The sequence below is a fragment of the Nothobranchius furzeri genome, chromosome 11 (assembly GCF_043380555.1).
Source record: "Nothobranchius furzeri strain GRZ-AD chromosome 11, NfurGRZ-RIMD1, whole genome shotgun sequence".
NCBI classification, from domain to species: domain Eukaryota; kingdom Metazoa; phylum Chordata; class Actinopteri; order Cyprinodontiformes; family Nothobranchiidae; genus Nothobranchius; species Nothobranchius furzeri.
In genome coordinates this window covers 768,450-791,697 of record NC_091751.1, presented here as the reverse complement: position 1 = coordinate 791,697, position 23,248 = coordinate 768,450, and the positions used below count along the sequence as shown (strand labels likewise).

The 23,248-nt window shown below is 43.6% G+C and overlaps 2 protein-coding genes across 3 annotated transcripts in view; one reads left to right on the top strand and one right to left on the bottom strand.

Moving 5' to 3' along the window:
• fam135b (family with sequence similarity 135 member B) overlaps positions 1-23,217 on the bottom strand; it is an 81,525-nt gene extending 58,308 nt beyond the window's left edge. The window contains exons 1-3 of one of the 2 annotated variants that reach the window (XM_070556161.1): positions 22,646-23,214; positions 5,219-5,315; positions 3,676-3,755 (exon numbers count right to left, since the gene is read on the bottom strand). In XM_070556161.1, coding sequence (XP_070412262.1) covers positions 3,676-3,755; positions 5,219-5,295 — 157 coding nt within the window. In that variant the 5' untranslated portion in view covers positions 5,296-5,315; positions 22,646-23,214. Of the gene's footprint in view, positions 1-3,675; positions 3,756-5,218; positions 5,316-22,645 lie in introns of both variants that reach the window. The other variant, XM_070556162.1, reaches the window with a different exon arrangement.
• Positions 1-23,248, top strand: part of LOC139073049 (uncharacterized) — a 725,027-nt gene that overhangs the window by 444,633 nt on the left and 257,146 nt on the right. The window lies entirely within an intron of this gene.

Below are 23,248 nucleotides of genomic sequence, written 5' to 3'. Positions count from 1 at the left end.
GGGCCCAGCGAGGTAGTTCTTGACGCCACACAGCGAGGCCAAGTCCGGTTCCAGTGAGGGAACGGATGGCCAGCCCAGGTCGGAGAAGCCCTCGATCTTGGTAATGGGCACATATGTGGAAATTGGCGCCTTGAGCCTGGCAGGCTCAGAGAAGGCAGCGGACCAGCAGCTCATGGCAGCGGGGAAGCGTGGCCAGACGGGGTCTGGACAGCGCGTCTGTGTTGCCCCGAAAATTCCCCCCAATTCATCTGCCTCAGGCGGAGCCGGTTCTGGAATGGCTAGCCCCTTGCGGGCCGCAGCCACGGAGATGATGGCGGGCAGCTCCTGGAGCAGTGCTCTAACTGCTGGCAGGGAGGAGCGGGAAGCCACTGGGGCAGAAGGACCCGCTGAGCGAGGCTCGTCGACCTCCGTGTTGTACAGGAGGGAAAGGGGGCTACGGCAGCCAGCCTCGTCATGCTCCTCACGAGGCTCGTCGACCTCTGTGTTGTACAGGAGGAAAAAAGGGCCATGGCAGCCGGCCTCGTGGTCGACCTCTGTGTTGCACAGGAAGGAAAAGGGCTATGACAGCCAGCCTCGTCGTGCTCCTCACGAGGCTCGTCGACCTCCATGTTGTACCGGAGGGGAAAAGGGCTATGGCAGCCAGCCTCGTGGTCGACCTCTGTGTTGCACAGGAAGGAAAAGGGCTATGACAGCCAGCCTCGTCGTGCTCCTCACGAGGCTCGTCGACCTCCATGTTGTACCGGAGGGGAAAAGGGCTATGGCAGCCAGCCTTGTGGTCGACCTCCATGTTGTACCGTAGGGAAAAAGGGCTATGGCAGCCAGCCTTGTGGTCGACCTCCATGTTGTACCGTAGGGAAAAAGGGCTATGGCAGCCAGCCTTGTGGTCGACCTCCATGCTGTACAGGAGGGAAGAAGGGCTATGGCAGCCAGCTTCGTCGTACTCCTCGCTGTCGATGACATCGTCCAGTCGGTAGGAGCCAGCCGGCTCCTGGCCGACGTTGAAGAACTGTAACGCCTTGTCCAGCAAGTACGTGCCAGCCACCGGAATTTCCTCGTCGGTGGTGGGGGTGAAGTACTCGACCCAGCGGACCTTTTCAGCCACGGGCAGAGCAGGGCAAAATGGGCACGAGGCCTGGGGGTCAAGGCCAGGCCAGCGTGGTGAGCCCCGAGACAGACCTCACACTTGGCGTGCAGGTCGCCGCTGGAGATGGAGCCCGTCTGGCAGGCCGGGCAGGTCCTGGCATCGCTGGACATGGTCGGTGAGTAGATTTTTCTTTTATAATTGCTCTTAAAGGAAGCTTAAGCTTGGCGTGAAAAGAAAACGGAGGCAAACAGTGGGGTCATTCCACCACGTGGTGGGCGTACATTTAAGCTCTTCATGATTGGCTGATGCTGAGATCATCCTTCCAATAGCAGCTCGCTTAAGGGCTAAGACTAGACGAAATAGAACGGTGGGTTGGGACGGTGCGCTGCTGTTCAGGTCTGTGTCACCCACAGCGACGGCTGGGTTGGTAGCGACGGGGACAGCAGGAGGGGCTGCGGTGCTTGTGCAACTGGTTGTTCCAGTACTGCCCTGAACACGGGGGGTTGTGGCGAGTTGAGAAGCAGCACCCGACGAGCCGGCTTCTGCCGCTAGTGCCTTAGCACTATTACTCGGTTTAGAAACCAGAAACCTGCGCATGTCGACTCGGTTCACTTCAAAAACAAACTAAAGAAGAGAACGAGGCAAACTTAAACCTTGAGAAAGAGTAACCAAATAATTCCAGTGACCAACAGCAGATGAAAACTTCAACCAGCGGCTCAGCTCAGATAACAACGGTGTGCTTCTGTTCTGCTGCTGACTGTCTGGGAGCGTGTGAAGCGAGTGAGATGACAGAGAACCAAGTGCAGTGGCTGGCCACACCCTCCCTATGCATCTACCAATCAGCAGCTACTTTGAATGCAGGAGAGAGAGAGGAGAGCACTCTGACCCTTTTCCATCAAATCTTATGAAATCTGGGATTTCTAAATGTTATCGCATTTGGGGGGGCGAGTCACTATTTTTAGGGGGGCATTGCCCCTCCTTGCCCATGCCTACATCCGGGCCCAGTAGTGACATTATTGAGGCAAAGTTTGCAGACAGTCTGTTGTCAGTAAGTCCTGCGTAAAATACATAAATCTGGATTTGGACCAGAGCCTTTGAGGTGAATTCATAGCTGACCGGGTTATCAGGAAGTCAACTGCAAAATTGAAATTCTTCCACCGCCAGGGTGGACGCTTCAGGCCTAGTCCACACGTAGCCGGGGTTTTTTTTTAAACGAATATCCGCCCCTCCAAAAACTTGCATCCACACCACCTCGTTTAAAAAAAAACTCTGTCCACACGTACCCGGATAAATACGTTGTTAAGGACATGCCAGACCTGTAGGCAGCAGTACTTCCCCCGTTCTTAACCTCGTCCTTCGTCTGTGGTCTTCCGCAAGGAGCAGTAATTCCGCTTGCAAAAACAAACAAGCAAAAAGCGCTTGGACAATTGATAAAGCGAGCGCAGCTCTGAGGGCTTCCATGATGCCGGCTAGTGTAAACACTGGTCGCACACGTGATGTCAGCATTTTTTTGTCGCGGAAAGTGACGTTGCGGACCTTAAAACTCCGGTTTTGTCCGTCCACACGCAGACACCCAAAACGGAGAAAACGCAGATCTTCACTTTGGCCGGAGTTTTTAAAAAGATCCGTTTTTGTGTGAAAAAACTCCGTTTTCGTGTGGATGACAGGCCAAAACGTAGAAAATTATCTACGTTTTGGCAGATCCACGGCTACGTGTGGAAAAATCTTCTAGCATCAGCACTTAAACAGTGTCATATGGATATGCTAGTTGTGCCTGGTATTCTGGCCTTCCCAAGTGAAACCAGGGGAGGTTGGAGATATTCCAGAGCAACATCATGCATTTCCTCCTCTCTGCTTATCTGCAGACCCAAATAGGTTTGTCGGGATTTAAATCAGTTAATACGTTGCCTGTGGACCGTAGAGTTCAGCACCTTAAACTGAATCATATGTTCAATACTGCCAATAATAACGCACCCCAATATTAATCTAATGCCTTCAAATTTACTCAGTTTACAACATAAGGTCCAAATCCTCGGTCTTTCCCTATGGTGCTATTACGTTTACTGCAGCTAAACTTTTTAACGATCCACCGAGTGTAGTCAGCGTATGTCAATAAGTTCATCTTTAATATGAGGGTCAAACAGTTTTTATTCCAAAAGCTGGCCTGAAAAGAAAGCGACATCTTTGTTTATTTTTAGTCTCTTAACTTTAAATGTGGTCATTTTAGGCATTGCTTTTATGCATTATAGTCATTATTTTTAACTCTGTTTTATAGGTCCACAACGGAAACCAGTGTTTAATGCTTTTTTGTGACACTCTGTAATCTGATGTTTTTTATGTCATATTGTAATACTTTTTCCTTTTATTTTATTCTATAACTATATTATCTATGCAAGGAAAAAATCAATTAACCACTCAACTCTATCAAGTTTGTATCAGATTATTCCATGAATTGTTTCAGCTCCACAACTGATGCTGTGCTTTCAAATTAAAGAACTCTAAGTTGTATTTACAATCAGAACAGATAAAATATAACATCTGAAATGTTGAGCAAAAACATTTCTGTACACGCTTGAACAATTTGACCTCACCGGTATTGTCTCGTGTTGTCACCGTCAGCCTGTGGGACACTTGAGGTGTGACCTTTAACCCTGTTCGGATCTGATAGAAGCTGAGTAGAAAAAAAAAGAAACATTTGACTTAAAAGTTAATAGAAAGACAAACATGATCTGCATTAATGCTCCCAACCATTAAGATTCAACGTATCTGTGTAGGCGAAACTTGAAAATTTAGAATATGTTGCCAAAGGTCATTTATGTCAGTTATTCAACTTAGACTGAGAGGCAGTTTAAAGGATCAGGAACCCTTTGCTGGTGGTTTGAATGAATTAGTTGATTAGAAAGTGGCACTTTGAGTCTAGATTTTGAAATTGGGGTTTCCATAAGTTGTAAGCCATAGTCATCACAATTATAACACATAGAGGCTTAAAATATCTGGCTCTCCATTTGAGTCTATTTTTATATTAGTTTAACTTTTTAAAGGTGCATTATGTAGAAATGAAGTAAAACTGACATCTTGTTATAACACTTGGTTACTGAAACCACTTTAAACAACTCTGGAGTTTTTTGCCTGTCGTCGTCAATTTACAATTGTCGGAGCTGCAGTATTAGCTCGCCAGAGACACGGCAACCCCACCCTCACTGATGGTAAAAAGTAGTTACTGTATGTCCGTCCTTCCTTTGTTTTGAAAGGAGAAAAACTGACAATCCCTGCAGCCAGCTGGATATGAAATATGTTTCAGTATAACCTTCCTTCCCAAATGACTGAAACATTAAGATTCCTTGAGTTATTCTCTCTGTAAAATCCTCACTATATTCTTACATACTGCACCTTTAACCCTCCCACTGTCCTAATGGGTGTGACCCCCTGAGGAAAGTTGACCATTGAGCAGGATTGATGGTTTATTCCTTGAGGTCCACATGGCAGGGATGAGGTGGTGCTCCCTCCTCACCCCTGCCACATGGGCCCAAGGGATAAACCATCAAAACTGCTCAAGGGTCAACTTTCCTCAGGGGGTCACACCCGTTAGGACAGTGGGAGGGTTAAGTTGAATTACTGAAATGAATTACCTTTTGCACCATGTTTGAATTCTTCAAGTTGTCCAGTATTTTTCCCAAAAGGAACAATAAGTTTACAGCTGGCAGTACTACAGAACATAAACAACCAACAACCATATACTCTCATTCAGAAAAGAAAATTATTTTGTTAAGGCTTCTCTGCGGGTTGGTCTAGACACACTCCAGTGCAGCCTCAGCAGGTTTATCACTGACTCAAAACAGTTTTGTGTCTGGCCGATCATGGTGCTCTACATTTGTCGGGCGAGCGTTGCACCAGCGCTGCCATGGAGAAAAACAACCAAGATGGCGTTGGCTCAGGAATGGCGCTTGTTTGAAACGGCTTTGGTTTCAACTTTGGATGATTTAGACTTGGGCTTTTCGTTGAGACGTGCAGATGGAGGTACTTAAGTCGTTTATTGTGAAAAACAAAATCATTTTTTTCATGAAATTGTAAAAAGAAAGTATATTTGTAGACTATAACCACATGTGCTATCAGAGAACAGACCTAAAGGCTTACCCCCTCTGGAAAAGATCCACATTGTGAAACTTGTGCAGTTCTATAGAAAACTCCAGTGTTGCTTGTACATCAGACATGATATAGTCCCACTCATCACCTGTAAAAGAGAAACTGGTCAAATAGACAATGTCAAGAGTAAAGATAAAGACAAACTATGATACTTTTAAAACATACTCCCTTTATTTTGTCTTTTGAGGTTATGTGACTCTAACAGTTCATTCCTGTGAACCAGCCGACGTTTCCTGAATGCAGACTTGGTCACGGTTTAGACTGAATCATTTCTAAGCGATTAAATAATTGTGTGCAGCTGCAGCTTCTTTGTGTTGCTTGTTTTAATACAAAATAGTGTGAGCTGATTGAGGATAAGCCCTAAAGAGGCCTATAATAAATGTTGGAAAACTGTGCTTCCACTTCAGGCTTTACCAGAGACTTGGGAGCTGGAGGGTTGATGCAGAATATTAGCTGTTTCATAAACGGCACTCTTCTGGACGGAGGTCTCTGGGGTGGTTCCTAAAATTGGTTGGAGACATTCTCCACGTTGAATGTACTGATTAGGGCTGAATGACTTTGGAAAATAATCTAATTGTGATTTTTTTCATCAATATTGCACTTGCAATTTAATTCACGATTATTTTCTCAAGGAGCTTTTCTCATTTTTCAATAAACGGAAGCAAATAAAATCCTTGTCACTTGTACTGAATATAAACACGTTTATGTATCTACATATCAGCAAGTTTATTTGTCTACATAAACATAAACACTCACAAGTAAAGACAACATTTTGTATTTGAAGCTGCATTCCTTTGCAGCCAGGAGCTCATCCACTGAAGGAGCTCAGGTATTAGCATCAACTGTGAAAATGGACTTGCAGGAAAGAAGTGTGTCCCATTTATTGAAGTCTTTTGTGTTTAGAGTTTTTGACATCTTGTCCATGCAGAGCTTCCGTAGTTCAGTTACGTTCATAGCTGCTAGCCAAAACTCAGTGGAGTTAAAGTCTCTTACAGTTTTCTAGCTTTACTAAAATATCTGTCTGTACTTTTTTGATTAATGGCAGTTTTTACTTTTTATTAGACACCAAATGTGCATGTTCCTAATTTGCAATTGGTACGAATGTAATCAGCGATATTAGCATTAGCATGCCTATGGGTTTTTTCAATGTATATTAGCATTGTGCTAACCACTCACTGCCAGTCAAATCACAGCCTTTACAATTAGAAAATGTCCTTTTGTCACATCACAATTTAATTATATGCAATTAATTGTTCAGCCCTAGTACTGATTATCCCTGGCATCACATGGCCTTGATGTTTATACTATTTCTATTTTCTCTTTGAACCTCTTGCACTTTTTGTGTGCCCTTTTCATTATATTACTGTAATTCCTTGGGATTACCATATCTGCTGTTTGATTCTGTAGTTTGTAGGATTTCTTGATATCAGACATTTCCTCAATCCTCTTGTAGCACATGGCAGTGCAAGGCCATGCCCTTTCACAGTGGTTCCTCCTGTTCCCTTCCACAGTTCCTCATACTGTGTATTGGATGTAATCCTCACTAGTATACTAGTGGAGTATCTGATGAATGTCTTTGTTGATGGCTTGGACTTCTTACCATTCAGCAGAGATGGGAATTATGGCATCAACAAGTCATCTTATGTTGTGTTTTTTTCTGCTCGGCAACTGAACCAGGTTCATTCACTGTGCTGATTGAAATCACCTGCTTTAGTTGCTGAGCAGAAGAAAAACATGGCATGGTGATGACTTGTTGATGCCACAATTCCCCATCACCGCTATTTCTCTTCAAGAGCTGTCTTAAGTCACACCCTGAGGACTCGAGGGAAGTGGCACATTGTACGGCCCAAGATGTCAATGAGCCAAGCTACACAACGTATCACTCTAGGCTAGCGGGACTTGCTAACGTCACGAGTATATTTACCAAAGAAAAGTCAACAGATACCCACGACAACAGCGTAAAAAGTGCCAGACTTAACACTTCTTTGATTAGACTCCAGTTCCAAAAACGAGTGGTCCACATGTTTCTGCGTGTACTCCACTCTTGCTACTGTTGCTAATTCTCCTCTGGCATGGTACTCTTTGTCACTAGTTTTTTGTCACTCCCTGGGTGTATTCTCATTGGTCTATTGCAGATGGAAGTCGTAGGTTTTCAAGCAGTGCTTGGAGACTGTTGGAGGCTGAATTTGGTTGTGAGAGTGCTCAATAAGCTGTCACAGAGCCGGTCCTACTGGACGGCCACAGACTTGCAAATCACCCTCACATTCACCAATTTTCATCACAATTGTGTTCACAACGAAGGATTTGTCTAGGATGGCAAAAAAAGCACAGTGTGGTCCAGGTATTACTCCTAATATGCTCTTCATTGGGGCTGATATTTGTCGCTGCCTCTTAAGATTGGCATTTGCCCGTTAGATCCCAAGGAACGTGTTACTGTCCTGCGAGAGCTCTGCAAAGTAGCCTTCAAGGAGTGCAGCCTGATCCCCTGATGTTTTTGTGAAACAGAAACTCTAGAAAGAACCCATCAAATAAATATTTGATCTGAGACAAAAACTAAATGGAGTAAGTCACAAAGTTTGCCTGTATCTAATTAAGGATTTTGGTCTTGTTCATTTCACAGAAACTCTGAAAATCATTTAAATTCTCTGGTGCTGTTTCCATAACATCTACGGTTTGTAGACTGCTGGCTCACACTAGTCTCTTTAGCCACTCCTTAGCAGTGAGCTTTGTGTCCTTGTCATGCTGCCACCTTCTCAGCAAGCTTCTTGCCTATGGCCCAGGAGGGTATTTCATTCATGTCCCACCCTATCTTCCTTTAGACATAAATGGGCTGAAATGTTTCACTGAATACTTTGACTAACCCAATTTTAAAAAATCCTCTAGGCTAATTCAATCAATGTGAGCCTTCATTTAGAACCACATGACTATGCCTTGCTCAGTCACATGTATGTTATTTAAAGACTCACATTATTTGACATCAGATTTCCAAGCTAAAGGGCCTAGAAAAGTTCTGCTTCAAACTGGTTCAGCATCAAAGAAATACCCCCCCCCCCCCCCCCCAACCACCACCACCACCACCACCAGCAGCTCCTAAAAAAAGTGTTTGGTTGTCAAATGTTGAGCTATTGTACTCAGACACACCAAACATACAGAGTTTCAGGTATTTCTTTGTCAGCTCTGTGTCTGTGATGTCTTTAACCGTGGAACAAAAGACAGAAACAAGCTAGCAAGTCTCACAAACGTCCTGGAGTCTCTTTCCTTGTCAGAACTGTGCCGGAGCTTGTGACAGCCTCATTTCTAAAAGGATAAAAAAACTTTTCCAATACGTAAACAACAACGTATTTAATGTGTATTGCCCGACACATGTTTGCATGGGTGCAAAGGCAGATCTGACATCTAAGGGTGCAGCTTTATCAGGTGAAATTGGGAACAACTGGTGTAAATTTGATGAATCAATGGATTATTCAATAGAATACTCAATTACTAAAATATCCAATGACTTCAGCCCTATTTTGAGAACACTTTGGTTTTATCCATAGTGGTGGAGCGGACGGATGAGAAATTAATAATTTTGCAGATGTTCATAGTGTTATATGTATGGAAGTTTCTAGGGATGTTCCGATCACGTTTTTTTGCTCCTGATCTTTGATTGTGAGTCATTTGATCTTGAGTATCTGCCGATACCGAGTCCATATCCAATACTTTTCAGAAAAGCATTAAAATAATAAGAAAGAAAAAAAAAAGAAATATGTTTAGTAAAGCATTAAAATAAGAAACAAACAGGGAACAAAATCAGGAAAGTGTTCAAATAACAAGAAAACACATCCAAATTGTCCTTTAAGTTTCACTTTCACTTATATAGGAAGTACATTGAATAAAAACTTGTGTATATTGTGAATATACTTAAAAGTAGCAGCGTTGCTCTTATTTCAAGTTGTTTACTCCCTCAATATGCAGCTGGGAGCAATGCGTGTTCACATGACGGAGCAGGTAGATGGAGCCTTCAGCAGGCGGGGTAACTTTTCTCTACATAACACCTGTAGCTCCAGCTGGAAAATTAGAAACCCTGATGTTTTGCAGTCTGTTGGCAATTTCTCTTGGTTTATTAGCGTAACTTTCTCTGTCGGCTGGCTCTGCGTTGTTGTCTGACTTCACTATGAACTGTGACAGTTAGAGGTAAACTGGCTTTTAATGGAGACCAGTCATTTGCTTTTTTAATGCCCGAAGGAAAAAGCTGACAGCGAAAGTAGCTTGTTTGAAGGCAGAGAAACATGGAGCTGTGTCCTTTCCAGCATAAAGAATGCTCATTATGCACACATTACAAGTGTCTGTAGCTCTGCATCTGCTGTCCAGTTTAAAATACCACCAAACTGCAGATATTTTGGCTCTCCTGAGGAGAAACGTTAGCTCTGTGTTAGCAGGTTCGCTAACAGCGGCACTTGGTGTCTGAGTCCTTCCCTGCCATATGTTACTGTGTTGTTTTCGTACAAGAAACAAATATTATTGATGTAGAGGGACTGATTCTTCTTCCGGCTCCTGGCGGGTGCAGATGCTTTTGTCCTCCTCTCCTCCAAATCTTATCCTCAAGGCCTTTGTCTCTGTGTGCTGGGTGCACGGCTGCTTCTGCATTTTTCTGGAAACTGGAAACTGAAATACACTTAAATGGATCTCGTCAGTTGGTCACTCAATGCGACTGATCAAATTTTTCAACTATGAGAATGGGAGAAGGGGCTCCCGGATGCCCCTCTGGGACAGACCCAGTTGGACACATCATGGACTCCTGGAAACAGTGGAACTTGATTTGTTTATCTCAGCTGTCTGTGGAGGACTCTGAAGACGTGTGGATAGTCGTGGTGTTGGTGGCAGGTTTCCTGCTCATCGGCCTTGGAGGCTACCTGGCTTACAGGAAAATTAACAAGCTGTCGAGGAATATTGGCCTGATCCCGGAGCTCAGGGATGGTTTGCACCGCGCTGTGAATTCACAGACTCAAATAAGTGTCGAGATGAATCGTAAGCTTGGGACTTTGGCGGAGATTCATTCTTTGGCACAAAAGATGGATGCCATTAAGGAGAGAGTGGATGAATCAGCACAGATTGGGATAGATTAGCGTCCATTATTGGGATTCTGAGAGGTTGAGGACCAACAATTTATAAGACAGAGAGGAAATTAGGGATGAGCGAGTACATCACTATGTGTCTCTGTATCTGTTCAACCATCTAAATTATCTGTATCTGTATCTGTTCAACCATCTAAATTATCTGTCTCTGTATCTGTTCAACCATCTAAATTATCTGTATCTGTACTCAGAGTGGGCGTGGCCTAACCCGGAAGTGGGACTAGTTTAACCGGAAGTGGGTGTGGTTTACATCAATACGTTATTTTAATTCTGATCAAAAGTTGCTATGTGTATTGTTTATTTGAAAACTATTTACAGAGCAGCCTCAGAGTTGAGATTAAATATTTTTGATCACAATAGTAAAGGAACCATTACAGAACAAGTGTTTCAATAAAATCAGAACATTAATATTTAAGTGCATGAATTAAGAGAGAGACAGAAGAAAAGATCTTTTCTATAGCGCCTCTCATGATAAAAATCATGAGGCGCTTCACAAAAACAAAACATGTAAAATAGAAACAAGAATTTAGAAAATGATTAAAATATGTTTAAAATGAGCAAAAATAGACAATTGTGATTACAAAATGTAAAGAAAGAGAGAGAGTGAATAGGAAAGAGGGAGTGGATCCTGAGGAAGAGGAGAGAGAGAGAGAGGGGAAAAAAACCCGACCGGAGCGGAGGCGGTGACTGATGCAGCACGAGCCGTTTTCAGCTCTGTCTTGTCAAATGCACCACGTATTTTATGAAAATAGTAACTTTAAATAACTTTAAAGTTACTTTAAAAAGAAGCAAACTGAAGAAAACAGGGAGTACTGAAGAAGCGTGAACAGTGAAGCAAGCACGGAGATCTGTTACTGTCTGTGTGTGTGTGTGTGTGTGCGTGGATGGACCGGACGTGCACTGAGCTGTGAGCTCCCGGCTGCAGAGTTTTGTGTCTAGGGAGGGGCGGGCACTCTATGTGACTGGCCAATCACAGAGCGTGAAGACAGTCAGTTACCCAGTGAGGATTTTCCTTCAGCACAATTACAGATATTTACGAGTTTTACTCGTTTCATGCTCGTACTCGTCAAAAATGCGTTATCCGTACCGGATACTAGTCTGAAACGAGTATCCGGCTCATCCCTAGAGGAAATTATCTCTGTCTGGCCCAAAAACAATTTCTAATCGGAATCTGGCGTCCTTGAGCCTGCAAGGCCCCAACAAAAAACTCCCCCCTCAGAAAATATGTGGAATGTGCCGTCGCTATGGCAACTCAACTCTGTCTCCTTTCCCAGCCTGGGCGGGACTGCGGGAAGGCCACTGAGGCGTCCAGGATCACTGCAACCCCCCAACCCTCAATGCACACCCCCCCCCCCCCCCCCCCCCATCCACACTGAGGTGACATGCGCTGCTTCTATTGTGGCTGCAGGAACTGAAGTGGGGATAGTCCCAACCCACCACCCCACCTAGTGGGCACTTATGTTGTGATGACTCCACACACACACACACACACACACACACACACACACACACACACACACACACACACACACACACACACACACACACACACACACAAGTCTGTTGCATATCTGTCTGAGGTGTTTTTTTGCAGAGCAAAGCTGCTCTCCTGGTGGGAGGGCAACTCTGAAGTGCCTTTTTTTCCCTCCACCTGAACCAACCCTCATGTAAACCCCTCTGATCTCTATTAAGGTAGCGCGACTCAGGGTTGCGAACGACCACAGTCACCAATTCTTGTAATGTGTCTTGCCCATGTATGTCACGTTGAGAGGACTTTTTGGACCCAAAATGCAGATACCCAGGATGACACGAGGCAGGAGTTGATATAAAGAAAATCCTATTTTTGGATGAGTCCAAAAATAACAATAAATCCAAAAGGCAGGGAGCCAAAATCCAAAAATCAGGAAATGATCAGGAAATCCAAAAACACCAGAGGAACGGGCAGACTGACAGAACAAATCACGCTGACAAACAACAATGAACTGACAAGACAATGAGAAACAGACAGGGCTTTATAGACTGGGGCATAATGGGAGGCAGATGAGCTGCAGGTGTGTGGGGGGAGAACCAGGTGAAGGCAATAACTAATCAGGAAGGAGGAGCAGGAAGGAGCAGGGGAGGACACCGGACCTGACTGGAGAAGAACACACACACACACACTAAGCTGCGGAATGACACACACACACCGAGCTGCGGACAAAGAGGCTGGAGCTACAACTGGAGGGGCTGGGGATGACCTGAAGGGCTACAAACAGAAGACACATAAATGAGACGCAGACAAAGGACACATGAGGGCGCTATGAGACACAGAAGGGAATCTAGAGAGGGATGGAGAGCATCAGGAGACACATGAAGGAAGACACAGACGCAGACCATGACAATGTATGTCTGATCTCAGAATTGTGTGTACTGAAACTCTAATTTCCTTCTGGGATTAATAAAGTATCTTTGATTAGATTTGATTGATTGAAAATAAAACTAAACCATTTTTATTCAGTTTGAAAACCTCCGTCTCAGGATTAATTAAAAAAGTCATGTTTGTTGTTTTAATAGGTTAAATCCAGTTTATTTCTCCCGATTCCGATCTTTAAAAAAAACACATGATTGGGCTCAATTTCTGATCACTTGATCGGATCGGAGCATTCCTAGAAGTTTTACTTCCTCTGTGGTTTTGTTATTGTGGCACAATACAACTTTCACGAGTGTGAGTGTCACAACAAAACCCAGTGTTGGTATAGGTGCGTGCCTATTTTATTTATTTGTAAGAAACAATTTTCATACCATTTGTTTTAAAGTTAAAATAGCTATAGGTCAGTGGATCTTGCATACTGCTAGGGATTAGAGCTGAGGAAAATAATCAAATAATCGATGCATGGGGATGCGGACAGAAACGATTCTGCATCGTAGAAGAGTCGCCATAATCGATTATAGTGGAATGTAGTTTTGTTTGTTTTTTTAACGGCGGCACCAGCGCAGCATCCACATCTGTCAGAGTGAGCGTCCTCCACATGTACCAAGTGGTTCCACCTTAATGTGGTACTGCAGGGCTGAGCGCTCGAGTTGTAACCTGAGACCAAACCGGAGCCGACCAGTTCTGTTGGATTTGGGCCGTGAATTATGTTAATTGAGTGGGTTGGCACACGGCGTGCTCCGCTCGCTCGCACAGCAACTGAGAGAGAGAGAGAGAGAGAGAGAGAGAGAGAGAGAGAGAGAGAGAGAGAGAGAGAGAGAGGATCGGAGGAGCTCCTCCAAACCGATGCTCCAAACACGCGCTATTCTTTTCATAATTTAATTATAATTTCTCCTCGAAGCGCTCAGTCAGACCGAGTGTTGTGATCAGGGCCAGCCCGTCCTATAGGCATTATAGGCAAGTGCTAGGGGCGCCAGCCAGCCAGGGGGCGCCCTGGCGCCACAAAAAATAAAATAAAATAAAAAGTTACGTGACGTTTGTAAAGCAAGTTGACATTAATATTAAAATATCAAGCCCACAACATAATACCTTCTTAGCAAAGTTTATTAAGTAGCGCAGTGTGCATTTAAAAATGATTAATGATGTAACGTCACTATGTGGCTCCGTGCGTGGCGCCCACTTCGCCCCCCTCCTCGTCTTTCCCTACTACGAGAACGGTTATTTGATGAGTCAGCTAGTTCATCATGTCTAAGCGGCCTAAGTTATCTGGAGCCCAGGGGAGGAAAAAAAGAAAAGAAGAGGATGAAAAACGCTACAAAGACAGAGGTAAGGTGTAAAATATTGAAATTAAATGATTTCATGATGCTATTAGTTAGCACTCTGGGGATGCTTTAGGACAAACTAAGCTGTTTTCTTAATATTGTAACGTTTGTGCAGCACTAAAGCATGAGACACAAATATATTAGCTCTTAACAATGGTTTATTAAAGTTGTTAAACAGCTGGTAAAAGCTGCATATCTGGCTCCCAGACTGTAAACATTCAGTCAAACAAACAACGCGTCGATAACAGAGCAGCAGCAACACAGTACAGCAACCTAGGATTATTTTAGTGCTTTGGAATATTTTCTGATGTTTTGTGTTCTGAGAATTCAGAGTTTCTTAAAGGGACATTATGGAAGTGTGACAGCCAAAACATGTATAGAAATAATAAATTTCTTCTTCATACATTCTCCTGCAATGCCCTGGTCCTGTAGAATGAGCCCTGGCATTTTTACTGTGATTGCCTGTTTTTCTGTAAAATCACAGAAAAAGAGAGATGCTCGGGTCGAGCAGGCTGCTTCATGCGCGTTCACGCTCAGGCATCGCCCTCCAAGCCGTTGTTAAATGGTACAGATACAGGTGATGTCACTGGTGCGTTAGCTCGCCTGGTAAGACGTCGGACTTTCGTGCAGAAGACCTGGGTTTGATCCTGGATGTGAACATAGTTTTTTTAGAGTTTATTTTTTTACAGTTTATGATAGGGCTGCTCAATTAATCGAATTTTAATCACGATTACGATCTGAGTTTTGAACGATTATAAAAAACAAAACAAGCCGATTATTTGCTCCTCCCGCTTGCGCTGCCCTGAGTTGCAAATGAAGCGCTCCTCCACAGTGTTGCCAACTTAGCGACTTTGACGCTATTTCTAGCAGCTTTTCAGACCCCCTTCTTGACTTTTTAATCATAAAAGTACCTAGCGAACATCTCAGAAACATCTCTGGTAACCCTTAGCTACTTTCTGGATAACTGTCGTCGACATTTCCTGCAGGTTAGCTAAACACTCCGCCTGTGCTCCGGACCGTTCTTCAGGACATTAGGAAAGGGAATGATGCAGTGATGTGTCGGTCGCTAAAGACAGCTCTCGGAGCCGGCTCCCTGTTGGATTAACCAGAGTGAGTGACACACACACCGCACCTGCGGTCTCCTGAGCAGCTAAAAACAGCTAAATGTGCGCGTGCAGCACGCTAAACACACGTGCAGCTTGCCCGATTGCTGTGAGACCGGGGTGGGGGGTGGGGGGTGGGGGGCAGCTGTGGTTGGGACAATTATTACATTAACTGATGGGCCTGTAAATAAATAGTTTATAAATAAGGTAGAAATAAGTTCCTCACGCTGATAACTAATCTCTCTGAGGACACGGTGCTAGTGCACTCTCCTACAGCACCTTGACACGACTCAATAAATGTTATGTAACATTTTGTGAACATGAATTTATTTGCATTTATTTGTTATAAATGCCTCTGTATAATTCTTGCTGTCAGTATTTGCAAGATATTGGTATTTGGTTCTGTACTGGTTAGACTCAAGGTCTACAGCCCTTGGGTCATAGACTATGAGCTATAAGTATATTGGTCTTTTTATCCTGGGAATCAGGAGTTATTTTAGTGATCATCTTGTTTCTTATTTTTGTCCTGATTGTGCCCTGAGCAATTTTATGACTGAATAAAAACAAATAAAATCAACATAAATTGAAAAATCGTCCTAAATAATCGTGATCTCAATTTCAGTCACCATAATCGTGATTATTATTTTTGCCATAATCGAGCAGCCCTAGTTTATGATATAATTTTTACAGTAAGATGCCCAAATTTTTATTTGAGACTCGCCGAACGACATTGAATTCACAGATAAAAAAGATGTGGGTTCAACTTTCATTTTGGAACAAATTTTCAAGCAAGGGAAGGGAATGATCTGAGCATGCAGGAGGACTGACCCATCATAAACCTTTGTCGGCTGTGCTGAAGAGAAAGGTACAGAACCACATTATTTAATTAATTAGCCGCGCGTTCTCCTGCCCTCTGTCCTCTGGACCACAAACACACACACACACACACACACACACACACACACACACACACACACACACACACACACACACACACACACACACACACACACACACACACACGGGACTGTCTCAGCTGTTATTTTAGTTAAGGAGTGTGCACGTACAGCATGTGCGGCTCATGCACGAGCCTACTATTGAAGCTGCCGATACGCTTTTGGCCTGAGGGGGCAGTCACGAGCATAAAAATTCAAAACTCCGTAAAGTCCCTTTAATAAGATCAATTAATATGCTTTGAGAGTTCAGTGTTTCATAATAACACCTAAATGGTAATTGTCTGATAGTTTCTTCACAATTCTGACTGTTTTATATTTTTTATGAGTGATTTTTTAAACCTCATAGTAGAATGAATATTAGCATTATGCAAAAATTCTCATTGATGGTTGTCTTCTTTAAAGTATTGCAACAGATTATTGTTGCAAAAAAGTTTTAGTATGTCAACGTCCGAGGTCAGTGGAAAGCCCACCACTGTTAACAGATACAGATCAGCAGCACTGAGAACATCGTCCTACGTGGTTCAAAAATGTCTTGCATGAGACACGTCTATGTCTGCTGCCAGTTTAGCTCAAATGTTTTCACGAACACTGCCTTTTGCATACATTTCTGGGTTATTATTTTTTCAGCATTTCATTTTATTCTTGAAATCATGTATTGATATTTAGCTTGGTGTCATACACTCCTCTTCTGTCTTCAGATGCCCTGCTGAAGTTTCTATGTCCCTCCCCTGCAAATCCTCCTATCGCCTCTACCTCAGCCGAACAATTAAGCAGTGATGCAGCTGCAGCCTCATGCACTCCTCCTGTTGGCTCCACCTCAGCAGCACACCTTAGCAGTGATGCAGCACCATCAAGCACATCTTCTGCTTCTCCAATAGACCCTGCTGGCTGGCCATCTCCTCTAAAGGGCCATCCCCATCTGTACCTGGTCGGCCCGGGCCGGCCCGAGTGATTTTTCACTTTCCTCATGTCCCTGCATGTGGGCGGTCCCCAGAAATCGGTGGGAGAAATTGGCGCTAAGATGTCAGTGATGTCATATATCAGCGACCATTTGAGCCGCCCTGTGTTGATACGTGTGTAGTGTTGTAAACAATGGAGAACTTCGCTGTGCTATTTTTCATGGTTCTGCGCTTGTGGCTCCTTTTGGGGGCCAGACTCCGCTCTAGACAGGCCGAAAGGCGTCGGCTTCGCCAGCTGAGGAGGGATGAGAGGAGGATTAAATCTGCAAAGCGTCGCCGAGTCGTGCAGGAAGCCATTCTGCAGCAGTACAACACATTGCTGCGATTACGACAACGCAGACGACGCATCCTGGTAATGTCTAAAATTCTAATTCTGACCTGCGTGTTTAATACACTTCATGTTAATAAAATACGTTTCATTTGGTTTAGATGGCTGTTTTGGAAGGCTCCAGCCGCAGACGCGCAATCTGGTCACTCTTGCCTAGGGCTCCAATTTTGTTTGGGCCGGGCCTGGTTGTGATGCCGGGAGATCCGATCTCAGGGAGGTGGCGGGGGAGAGTGACGGTGGCTGCAGCGTAGTCTCTTTGATTTAGGGACACGGAGAAGTTAAAAGGAGAGAGAAATAGAAGAAAGAAGTTCTTGTTCCACTTTATTCTTTTGTGTCATGATGATAAACTGATGTTAAATTCAGCTTAAAGAGAAACTGGGAGGAAGCTTTGGTTCATTTTAGGTTACAGGAGGTCTCGTCTCCTATCTGCTCCTCCAGAGACAGCATGGACATGAGGGTCCCACAGGACAGGTTAGTGGAAAGGTTGGTAGTTAGCTGGTTAGTGAAGGAGATCCATCAGCTGGGTAATTTAATCCTAATCCAGCCCACAGCCTTCTGCTGGTGTTATTATCAGAAAGAATAAAACACACATCTTAAATATCATTGGAAGTGTAGAATTTGTTTTATGTTTTATTATTTTCTGCATCAAACAGAACTTGATTCATTCTCCAACATTTCAGAAACGAACCGCTGGGTTCAAATAAAATAAACTAAGTCAAACATTTCATTTGGTGTTACTTCTGACACCCTTCAGCTGCGGCATAAATATCTGACTCTAGAGCTGCTCAGAGACATTAAACACTCATATATGAACCCATTATGTATTTTATTATTACATTATGAGTCCTGTAGGTTCTCAGTACATTTTTAGATTTTGTGAGTTTTTGAAAGCGTGTTTTTCTCAGCCTGAGGCGTGGTGCTGAACCAGGAAACAGATGTTTTACTTTGTTAAATCTTCTTAAATGTTTAAATGTTTTGTCCTAACCTGTTGTGAATGGAGAGATTTTGAGGGATGGCAGCTTGTGTCAATTACGTTTTTGATAAAAAAATAAAAAGCAATTATCTGACACCTTCTATTTATCGATGAAAACCAATCAATATGGCATAATCGTGATGCATCGGGATATCGAATCGAATTGAATCGTTGACCCAATAATCGTAATCGAATTGAATCGGGAGACAAGTGAAGATTCACACCTCTACTAGGGATGTGCATTGGTGAAATTTTAGCGATACGATACATATCACGATACAGGGGAGACGATACAATGTATCACGATATGTTGCAATACATTCAGTCAGACGTTATTAATGATTTTTAGACTGAATTTATTATAGGGGAATTCAACAAACAGTCCAAACTGATACTTAACATGTTATTATACATGTTATTATACATGTTATTAGATTCACATTTCAATGGTGGAAACAAAACCCATTGCACAGTGCTGCCAACTAGCCGTCAGCATTTGAACTGCACCAAAAGAAAAGAAAATACACAAATGTTTACATGTAAATTCTTCCAAAAATTAGATTAACGGCTTTTCAATATCGATATAATATTAGAGGAAAATATATCACGATATATTACGATATCACTTATTTCCGTTATTTTGCTTTGTTTTGATACAAGATACAATTTATACACATTTGGTCTGCCTGAGTACTAGCCTGGCCTTCCAGACTCCTCCTCTGTTCAATTCTGCACAGAGAAAGGGTCTGGGAACTCTTCTATTCAAATAACCCCGCCCCCTGAGAGTTCTAACCGGGCCAATTAGGGCTGAGTAGCGTACGTCACACACCGCAACGCCGAGTTAGTCATGAACATGGCGACTGAAGCGGAGTGCGCTGCGGCTCGTTCCTCTCGTCTAAATGACTTGAACACGTCTTTAAAACCACAACAAGTAGAAGCGCTAAAAGCCCTTCTTCTAAAAGAATAAATGATGTTTGCGTCATTGCCAGACGCCACATTTCCGTCTTTTTTTCTGATTGGTTCTTTTTGAGCTGTGTAGTCCCGCCCCTCAAGTGCCCCTCTGCCTGAGTTACCAGACTCTCTCTCTGTGCAGGATTAAACAGAGGAGGAGTCTGGCAGGCCAGGCTATCTGAGTACCAGATTAGTCTCTTTTGACAAACGGAACCTTTTTGAATATTCTTGTGGAAATAATATGTTGACGAACCTATAATTAGACCTGAAAGCTCCTCATCACAGCTGAGTCCTTGTGCAGGAGCCAAAAACTCGTGAAATATTTTCAAGAATAAAAGACATAGTTTAAACAGCTGAATTACAAACTATAGCCGCTCTAAAATCCCTCACACATAACAGGATTGCAGCTTGTAAAATGTTCAAGTCCCAAACTAAATAAAATGGCAGAGTAGGCAGAGTAGAGGACAGGCAACCAATGAAAGAAAAAGCATTTACGTTATTACAAAGAGGACACTTTGCCTTGGTTGACTTAACGTTTGATAGGAATGCACCGCGTGGGCACATAACCAAACCGGGAGCCAGTGTTCAGGTGGGGTTTAGAAGATCAACACTCCCTTTACTCTTTTTTAGCCTCGCTGTGATTCATTTTCTATGAATCTGGAAAGGACAGATTGTTGCAGACGTGATAGAAAAGGGTGTCATTGCACACAAAAAGACATCGTGTTGCATGACCCAAAGCTTTTGTAGGTATGTGAAGCTCAAAGGGCCGGAAATTAATATCATGCATTACTCCTTTCATTAACATCCAAGTCCCTTTGCTGCACAGACAATCAGACAGAGGTCTGTTACAAAAATAGCCCAGAAGGAGAAGGTTACAGCACCTCTTTCAGGCACGTGTTTAGCAAATATTCCTTTGAACAATGGTCCTTTTGAGGAAATGCCTACGTGTAAAACTGATATGTCCTTTACAGAAACCTCAGGAGCTAGTCCAGCAATCATGTGATGAAAGAATCTAGCACTTTCTAAAAAAATAAATAAACACAATTATGCCATGTGCTACAAAAACTACAGTTTAAATGACGAGTTATAAACAAGAATGTGTTAGAAAGGTGAATGATTTAGCTATCTTCAATAAAGTTTGTGTAAGAGGATTTGAACCGTTAGCTTCAAGACGCGAGTTCTCCGGACAGCTGCGTGCGATCACAAATACACTCGGTGTTTGTGTTTGAAACTTCTGAGTCACTGGAAACGTGTTTGTTTGAACACAGCGTGCTCACCAGCGTGTGTGTGCGTGAGTGTGAGCTATGCAAACAGCTTAGTGTGCAGAATATTCACATGTGTTTAGTGACGGTATCAAACACACACCAGCCCTACAGGTTTTTGCTCTGCACTCAAATGTCTCCGTCAGTCAGTCCCACCAACGCCTGAACTTACACAGCAGAAATAGGAACGTGTTATAGTGTTGTCAATAATGACTACAGCACTGATTCTGCTTCCGAGGGCCAATACCAATTTCTAATACTGGTGCAGCTCTGACCTGCCAATGCCAGTTTTTCTCAAAGAGCCATCAGTTTTATGTTTTTTATGTAAGATTCATTTCAAAGTTGTGATTTTGAAAGAGAAAAATTTTAAAGGGAAGTTGTAATATTGTTAGCATACATTAGCTTTATTTGCCACAGGGAGCCTAACCCCTTCTTTCCACAGCACCGGAAACAGACGTGTAAGGAAACAGCGGCGTTTTACCCGTCAGTTCCCTTCACACCGGGAGCAAGTCTTACCCGAAATGGGAGCGAAGCATTCCACAAAGCTGATCCCGTAAGGTCTCAAAATCACGGGAGAATTGCATCCCTATGCGTGATTTTAGAGGTCCACACAGTAACAAGCAAGGAAAAAGACGACGATGTACCTAAAACGATCTGTTGTTTATTTGTTGTTCTGTTTACATCGGCTAAAAGGTTTTAACAAGAAATGATGTGTTTACTTGCACGTGACTTGTACTTTGAAAGTTTCCAGATGTTTTACACAGCTTTTTTTTTACTTCCTGTCTGGCCAGATCTAAATTGCAGCGTTTGACGTGTTTTCGAAGCACAGCACATAAAACATGGACTTGAAACGTAAACGCTTCTGTGAAATGTCCAGAATGTGACATTTTGCTGCCGGTGGAACGTAAGCCATCCTCTGTAACGGCGGCTATGCTGCCACTCGGTACGCTTGGTGGCCGTTTGGCGACGCTTTCACATCTGGTGGAAAGAAGGGTCATTCTCCTCTCCAGTCGGCTCATGGGTCGTCTGAGTGAAAGTAAGTAAACAGAGGTATAAAAGTAATTTTCTGGTCCGCTTTGCCGTATGCCTCGAATCACACACATGTTGTACTTCAATTTAAATTATAAATAATTAATCAAATTTGTAATTTAAATTATTACACATCAGAAGTAGAATATATGACCGTCACGCTTATTTATAGAGGTTTTCTCCACATTTAATACTCCTGTCGTACTGGAAGAAGCATGAACATGTTGCTAAACTCGGCCATTTTTCCTCTTCCCCTTGTCTAGTTTGATGACGTAAACTCTGTGAGACGAGCAGTTGGAGCACGCTGCATCTCTTCACACTGCCGTTCAGAAATAAGCTCTTACTCGGTATCAAAAGGTACCGGTTAAGTTCACGGACGTTATATTAAATCCATGGCACAACTCAGACGGGATCAGAACATGACTTTTATTGCTCTTTGACTCTCATTCGTATTTTTGGGGAGAAGAGAAGCTATTTCTACAAAAATGATTACAATTAAAATGTGTTGACTGCAAATACTGACATCATCAGCAAGTTCATCATTTCTGATAAACTGGCTGCTGACACAGAGTGCTTGGTTTGCATCAAACAGATTGGAAAGTCGTGCTAGGCTGCAGCATCAACGGGAGAAGAGACATAAAACAACAGTTTAAAGAAAACATCACTAAGAGTTTAGCTCTGCTTTGCGTCTTTTGAGGTTGTTCTGGTTTCAGTGACTGCTGAAGCTCGTTTCCAGCTGCCTTGGTAACTTGTCATGCGTGCTATTTTATTTACCCTTTACTGAAAATACACATGAGGAGACCACCAGAGCACACTGAAACTACAGTAGACTCCATGTAGCTCATCATAACCAGTCCGTCATTGGCTGCAGACGCTTTCCTTGTTATGATAATAAACAAATGAGACTACAGCTTACGTCGGACGGCAAGCATCCCGCCACAGCGGGAGGAGGAGGAGGAGGAGGAGGAGGAGGAGCAGGGAGCCACATAGAGAAGGAACCAGCCTCACCTTGGCAGGGATGTAGTGTGATGCCTGCGGAGGCTTCGGCTCCAGCCGTTACTGAGTAGAATCGCTGTTAGCAGAGGGATGCGCACTTTGCAATGTTTACATCACCGCTGCTGCTGCTGCTGTTGCCATGGTTATCTGTATCCAGATCCGGTGTGCTCTGCAGCCCCCAGTCTCCCTCTGTCTGTCTGTTCTCTAGCTCACGCGCGCTCTCTCTCTCTTCAGGTTTAAATTTGGGGAAGTGCGGCAGCGAGTCAGGTTGTGTTCACCGGAAACGGGTCCGTCCTGCGTCTCAGCACGACGCACATCCACACAGCTGACGGTCCTCGGACAGCCGACGTCTGGATGCGAGTCAGATGCGTCCTGATCCCGATGCGCTGGTGGCGGCGGTGCGTCCGGCGGGTCGAGCTGACGTCAGAGAGTGAGCCGCGCACGCGGAAATGACCGTGCGAAAGGTTAAACAGAGGAGTGTCACCACCCGACACAAGAGTAAAAACATAAAGGTTATTACAGGTCGTGTTGTGTTTGTGTTTATGGACGGTGGAGCTTCAGAGCACACTAAATCACATTTGAATGAACAAATCATAAAACAGAAGACAGTTCATG